Genomic DNA, 7,324 nt, shown 5'->3' on the forward strand with positions numbered 1-7,324 from the left:
AGACAGAGAGGGAGGGGAGAGAGACAGAGAGGGAGGGGAGAGAGATAGAGAGGGAGAGGAGAGAGACAGAGAGGGAGGGAGGGGGAGGGAGAGAGACAGAGAGGGGGGGGAGACAGAGAGGGGGGGGGAGACAGAGAGGGGGGGGAGACAGAGAGGGGGGGGGGAGACAGAGAGGGGGGGGGAGACAGAGAGAGGGGGGGAGACAGAGAGAGGGGGGGAGACAGAGAGAGGGGGGGAGACAGAGAGAGGGGGGGAGACAGAGAGGGGGGGGGGAGACAGAGAGGGGGGGGGGGAGACAGAGAGGGGGGGGGAGACAGAGAGGGGGGGGGAGACAGAGAGGGGGGGGGAGACAGAGAGGGGGGGGGAGACAGAGAGGGGGGGGAGACAGAGAGGGGGGGGAGACAGAGAGGGGGGGGGAGACAGAGAGGGGGGGGGAGACAGAGGGGGGGGGGAGACAGAGAGGGGGGGGAGACAGAGAGGGGGGGGAGACAGAGAGGGGGGGGAGACAGAGAGGGGGGGGAGACAGAGAGGGAGGGGGGGGAGAGAGAGGGAGTGGCGGGAGACAGAGAGGGAGAGACAGAGAGGGAGAGGGGGAGGGGGAGATGGAGAGGGAGAGGGGGAGAGGGGGAGGGGGAGACAGAGAGGGAGGGGGGGAGGGGGAGACAGAGAGGGAGGGGGGGAGAGAGAGACAGAGAGGGAGGGGGGAGAGAGAGGCAGAGAGGGAGGGGGGGAGAGAGAGGCAGAGAGGGAGGGGGGGAAGAGAGAGGCAGAGAGGGAGGGGGGGAGAGAGAGACAGAGAGGGGGGGGAGAGAGAGACAGAGAGGGAGGGGGTGAGAGAGACAGAGAGGGAGGGGGGAGAGAGAGAGACAGAGAGGGAGGGGGGAGAGAGACAGAGAGGGGGGGGGGAGAGAGAGACAGAGAGGGAGGGGGGGAGAGAGAGACAGAGAGGGAGGGGAAGGGGGGGGAGAGATACATCATGATAGGGGAGGATCAGGCTCAGGAATGATGCCACGTTGGATGAATAGCTTGGTAACGCTGTCTAGAAAGATGATGCAAGTAATTAGCATTGCCTACGAAACTGTACTCCAGCAAGAAGCCAATGGCTTCAGAACAGGAGAACGGCAAGATAGAAAATTGGTCGAAAAATAAGAAAAAAATGGCAGATAATGATGGTTTGTGCAGAAAACAAAAAAAAAAACCCTAAAATTAATTATTAAAATTGTTTCCTTCAGAATGGAATTTCCTTCTTAATTTCAAACCCATCTGCCACCCATTTAGCTCCAAAATGTTGCTTTGTGAATTTACCATCTCATTTATCAATTACAAAAAATGAAAGAAAACAGAGGATGTGAAAAAGCTCAGATTTATTAGAAATGAAAACTCTGCACAGACAGGAAGAAATGCTGAATAATTATGAAACAGCCAAAAATCTGAAACAGACGTCCAGGCTTTTCATTGTGGACTTTTCATTTAAATTAATAATTGACAACAGCTGATGCGGAAAACATTATGATTTTTGCTCTCTACCATACATGAATTTTCAGAAATAAAAAATTATTGCTATTTAGTTCATCACTTACCTTCCCAGAGGGAATCTTTCAATCCCTGCACTGTAGCCACCCACTCTAACAGATCCTCTCTGACTGGGGACACGGTAATGCCCTACAGTTGTATAAAAATATACTGTATTATTGAAATGCCTGTGTGTCTTCAAAGATACTGCATTTATTTGGATTCCCTCTCCCAACTCCAATTTCCACTCAACATCCAATGATCTCCATGGATGGTGAGTGAGGACATTCGGGCTCAGTTGTGATGCACTCCGTGTAAAATAAGCTGCTAATATTTACTGTCCTGGCTCACCTGAGCAGCACTTAGACAAGTTGATCGAGGGGAGCTGTCACCCACACAACTGTACCTCAGCATGAATCACTGCCTTCAGGAATGCAATGTTAAAGGGAGGAAAAAGTAGCATTTTTAAACTTGAAATTCCTGTTCATCAGTTAAATCTACATTGCTGTTTATCAGTTACATTTATGCACTAGTACATCTATATTTTAAACATTGTGTCCAGTCCATATCTATAAAACATGGGAAAATTAGTTCTGTGTCTTTATGGCAGAAGGCATCTGATTGCTCAAATTTCACACCTATAATGCTCACTGACCTAAATTTCACTGAGCCAGTCAAACAATTATTTCCATATTGCAACAATTGGCTCAAACATTATTATTCACTAAAATGCAACCAATTCAAAAAATATCAACCAGAACAAAACCAAACAACTCATTTACCTTATTCTAACTATGAAAGATTGTGTGTAGAAGACAGGTTGGGAGATACAAAGACAAAGAGAAAGTGTATAAGGCTTAATGATCGGGTGGCAGAGGGAAGAAAGACCGAGGGAATAAGGTAAAGAATAGGAACAAGATTACAGATAAACAGAAATACAAAGACAACAATGAAAGAAACTATGAAAGAGGTAAAGGGAGAGAAACTGAAAGATGGAGTGGGTAACAAAAATAATTCAAGGCTGGAAGACAAATAGAAACAGTTACTGGAAGAGAAAATAAAGCTTTTTGTCCATGTACAATGCTTCAGGAGATCAAGTTGACAAAATATGGGAACCCAAATTGTAGTAAGGTGACAGATGAGATCAATCAAAATGGGGTCAAATCACTTTGTTCTGACCCCCAGATTTTGCGACAACTTTGAGGGAGAAAAATGAGGCAAAGCAGACGGTTTGAAAGTGCAGTATTTCCCTGACCTAGAAAGTCAACCAATATAGTAAATTATTAAGAAGTACTTACAAAGAGTCCAGCTTCTTGAAGTTGAATATGTTCCCTTTCCAGTAATAAGTAAGCTCTGGATTGCATGGCCTTGCAGGATGATGGCTACTCATTAAATGAAAAATCTTCTTAATCACATAAATGTAAAATAAGACATTTTATCCATTTTCCACCTTTGTAGTGTCAAACAAATAAAGCATTGTTTAATATTTTACAATAGTTACATCATCAAATTAACTAAATGTAAGTCATATCTAAAACCAAACAATATTGCTAGTAGGTTATAATGAGTGGAACAGAGAGAGATGCTATTTGGACTTTTGTACAAATCTGTTTACCTAACAACAGGAAGTTACCCAGTTTTATATCTTTGCACTGAGAGCTATAGTAGGCAATGTGCCAGGAGATCAGAGCTTTCAACTAATCTGGCAGTGGGTCGAAACATTTGAAAAGCAGCAGCTGAAGCTATTACTGTTTTAGTTTTCCTGTTTGTTTTGTTTCATGTGGGGGGAGGGGCCTAAGCCGAAAAGAGAGGGAAGAACTCAACGGCACCACTGGTGTTCCCTAGCACAGAGAAAGGCTGGTTGTGGCAGCTGCTGGTACTGCAAGCTGCAGCTGGCTGCAGAGAGAAAAAAACTACTCTGTTTAAATAAAAAAAAGGTAAAGGTAATTTTCCAAGTACATAGGCTTGAGTTTATGACCTACCAGCAAAGACAAGATGGGTCTATTGACCAATTTGTTGCAAAGCTCAAGAATGCGACTTCACAGATATTGAACTGTTAGATTGGATTATAGAGCTAGTAATCATGTCCACCCCACTAGAAGCCTTTCAAAAAGACCTGCTGGAAAAAATGAAAGGACACACCATAGAGGCAGTACTCAATTATGGAAGGAAATATGAAGCCATCGTGGCTGGGCGTCAACAGTTACAAGCCTTGGGGGCGACTACAACAACTGGGATGGCAACCGAGGCTCAGAAGTCTGCTAAGTCTTGTGGCAAATGCGGCTGGACTCACCCAACTCGCAGTTGTCCGGTGTATCAGGACCAGTGCAAAGCTTGTAACATGCAGGAACATTGGACAAGGCAGTGCAAAAGGCCAAGCTCAGATGCTGCACACAGGAATGGTCGCAGATTACAGGTAGAGAGAATGCCTGCAAGACAGGGTAGCAAATCCTACAAAAGGTATGCCAACACACAAAGATTGCCAGGAGGACATGGATGAAGAATGCACTTGTGCGAACAGTGAGCAAGCAGTTCACATAGTGAATTTGGATCAATATGTCAATGCTATTATGCAATCTGAGATATTCGCCATGATCGGGATTATATGTCCACAGAAGAGTGGCGAGCATAAGCTCAAAGTGAAAATCGACACCGAAGGAAGTGCAAATATTCTGCCCATCTGTATACTGAAAGACATTTATTTAAAGAAATGGGATCTATGGTACAACCTATCACAGCTAAACTGACTGCCTACAATGGTTCTCCAATCAAGTGGATTGGAACAATAGTCTTCCAGTGCAGCTCTGGGAACTCTGAATGGCTACCACAAATGTTTTATATTGTAGACACAACTGGACCAGCTGTCACAGGATGCCGAGATTTACAAATTGTCACAATACATGAATTCAGTAACACCAAAGGTGGTAGGAAATACCCAGGTCAAGTGTATCAGGTCGGTCCATATAAAAGGATGACACAAAGGCTGGGAGTCGTGACACAAAGAGGCGATATGACTGGGAGTCTCTCCTTGGGCTTCAGTTTGTTGCAGCAACTACTCAGAGGCCAGAGGGATTGCTGGTGATTGGTGATTTTTGCCAGTCATCACTTTCTAAGCTTTCTAAACAAGGGAAGCTGAAAGCATCATATAACATGCGAGCAGGACCAGAATTAGCTTGATTGTGAGTAGGATAGAAGGTCATAGTCCTCAATCATGCCTCAGGAACTTGGTATCCTGCAGAGGTTGCGAGGATATGCGACCAGCTCCGATCATACGAGGTCCAGACACCCAATGGTGCGATTCTCAGATGGAACCAAAGCCAACTCAGAGAGCTGTACGACAACACTATACGTGACAATGCTGTGGCATTGCGGACACAATCAAAGACAAAAGTATAAAGATGCATATACAGAGGCTACGAGCTCAGAGGAAGAACATGCTAACCAGAGTTCTGAGGCACCAGACTCTCAGAGGAGTCATCAAGACGAGCTCTGGCTATAGGTTTATGATAATAAGATCGGGACAAATAAGAAAACCTCCTCTATGTTTTAGAGAGTGTTAAACTTACTCACTTGGTAATAACATTTTGTTTTGATCATGTATAGTCAGTCTGAACCACAACATCATTGTACATCATACATATGTTCTTATGTTTGGAAAAAAGGGGAATGTTGTGGGACGACCTTAAGAGCTGTAAGTGAAGGTCACTGGAGGAAGCGATGTAGCGTTACACATGACCAGAAGGTTGTGGGTGTAGCCTAACAGAGTGAGATGTGTTTAGATGTGGCTCGTGCAGTAACAGTTTGTGTGTATATCTACATACTAGTTATGTTATAATAAAAAAAAAAAATTTTCTTGGATATTACTTTTAGTCCCGTGAGTCTTACAATAGTTCACATATCAAAGGAACAAGTATTATTACAGGTGTAGGAAGTATAGAGGGTGGGTGTAGGGGGTATAGAGGGCAGGTGTAGGGGGTATAGAGGGCAGGTATAGAGGATATGAATAGGATGGGAATAGAGGGATACGGTCCCCGGAAGTGCAGAAGATTTTAGTTTAGGCAGGCATCAAGATCGGCGCAGGCTTGGAGGGCCGAATGACCTGTTCCTGTTTTGTACTGTTCTTTGTTGTTGTTTGATATAGAGGGTGGGCATAGGGTGTATTAAGGGTGGTTAGTGAAGTTGGGGGTAGTGGAGTTTGAGGGTGGGTGTATGGGGTTAGTGAGGGTGGGAGTAGGGGGTTAGTGAGGGGGGTGGAGGGGAGTATTAAGTGGTTGTAGGGGTTATTGAGGGTGGTTGTAAGGGGTTAGTTATTAAGTGGTTGTCGGGGTTATGGAGGGTGGTTGTAAGGGGTTAGTTATTAAGTGATTGTAGGGGTTATTGAGGGTGGTTATTGAGGGTGGTTGTAAGGGGTTAGTTATCAAGTGGGTGTAGGGGTTATGGAGGGTGGTTGTAAGGGGTTAATGGGGGGGGGGGGGGAGTGAGGATGGGTGTAGGGGGCTATTGAGGGTGGGTGTAGGGGGCTATTGAGGGTAATTCAGTCCTGGGCCGCTGGTACTTCCAGTTTCTGACTGACAGGTGAGCAGTTTCTATTTCCAGTCCCAATCCAGTGTGTTCATACATTTATCAACACTTGATAAAAGAACAACATTTAAGGAGATCGGCTTCCTTCAAGAGCGACAATGTGCTAGACGATTCTTTAGAGCGGATCCACATTTATTTTACAAAAAAATGATACGTTAAAGGTGAAGCACATTAAATATATTGGGAAACCGACAGTAGTCCTCGCCTGGCCCACAGACCGCTCACCCTCAGGCCGGGCGCTCAATCCGCTGATACTCGTTTCCCAAGTACCTTCTGCCCGAAATTCCGTGTCTGAAGCAGCAAAGTTTGGAAACCGGAAGTGTTATGTTGGTTGCCGGGTAACGACCAGCAGGTGTTTCCGGCGGGAGGAGGCGATGCTGCCCCCTGCTGGTCACACGCGCTCAATGCGGCCCAGAGAACCTGAGCTTATAGCAAATCAAGGGCAGTCTCTCCACAACTGAAATTGCCTCTGATCTCGTCTGGAACTGCACTTAAACCTTGCTCTGAATTCCTCTACAACAATTATTAACACCACGCAAAATCTCCCACCAACCCATCTCCAACAGAACTATTATAGCCTGAGGGTTCCAGTGGTAAACTGGCCAGTGGTCGCGGTACACATTGGTACAAACGGCATAGATAAAAAAAAGAGGTCCTAAAAGCAGAATATAGGGAGCTAGGAAGTAAGTTGAAAAGTAGGACCTCAAAGGTTTTGATCTCAGGATTACAACCAGTGCCACGTGCTAGTCAGAGTAGAAATAGCAGAATATATCAGATGAATATGTGGCTAAAGAGATGGTGTGAGGGGGAGGGCTTTAGATTCGTGGAACATTGGGACCGGTTCAGGGGAGGTGGGACCAGTACAAACTGGATGGGTTACACCTGATGTCCTAGGCCGTATTTGCTAGAGTGGTTGGCGGGAGTTTAAACTAAAATGGCAGGGGAATGGGAACCTTTGCAAGGAGTCAGAGGAGGGGGGATCAAAGACAAGAACAAAAGACAGTAAGGGGAATAAGAAAAGTGATAGGCATTGAAATCAAGGGCCAGAATCAAACAGGGCCACAGTGAAAAATAGTGGCAAGGGGACAAGTAATGTTAAAAAGATAAGCCTTAAGGCGTTATGCATTAACGCGCGGAGCATTCGCAATAAAGTGCATGAATTAATCGCGCAAATAGATGTAAACGGGTATGATATAGTCGGGATTATGGAGACATGGCTGCAAGATGACCA

General features: G+C 45.6%; 1 protein-coding gene across 6 annotated transcripts in view; it reads right to left on the reverse strand.

The window, feature by feature from the left end:
• LOC137372548 (ubiquitin-conjugating enzyme E2 U-like) overlaps window positions 1-6,404 on the reverse strand; it is a 92,563-nt gene extending 86,159 nt beyond the window's left edge. For 3 of the 6 annotated variants that reach the window (XM_068036458.1, XM_068036460.1, XM_068036452.1), the window contains exons 1-3: window positions 6,319-6,404; window positions 2,811-2,962; window positions 1,581-1,662 (exon numbers count right to left, since the gene is read on the reverse strand). In XM_068036458.1, coding sequence (XP_067892559.1) covers window positions 1,581-1,662; window positions 2,811-2,876 — 148 coding nt within the window. In that variant the 5' untranslated portion in view covers window positions 2,877-2,962; window positions 6,319-6,404. The remainder of the gene's footprint in view (window positions 1-1,580; window positions 1,663-2,810; window positions 2,963-6,318) is intronic. The other 3 variants (XM_068036457.1, XM_068036453.1, XM_068036456.1) reach the window with 3 other exon arrangements.
• Between the last annotated feature and the right edge of the window lie 920 nt (window positions 6,405-7,324).

The sequence above is a fragment of the Heterodontus francisci genome, chromosome 8, assembly GCF_036365525.1.
Source record: "Heterodontus francisci isolate sHetFra1 chromosome 8, sHetFra1.hap1, whole genome shotgun sequence".
NCBI classification, from domain to species: Eukaryota; Metazoa; Chordata; class Chondrichthyes; order Heterodontiformes; family Heterodontidae; genus Heterodontus; species Heterodontus francisci.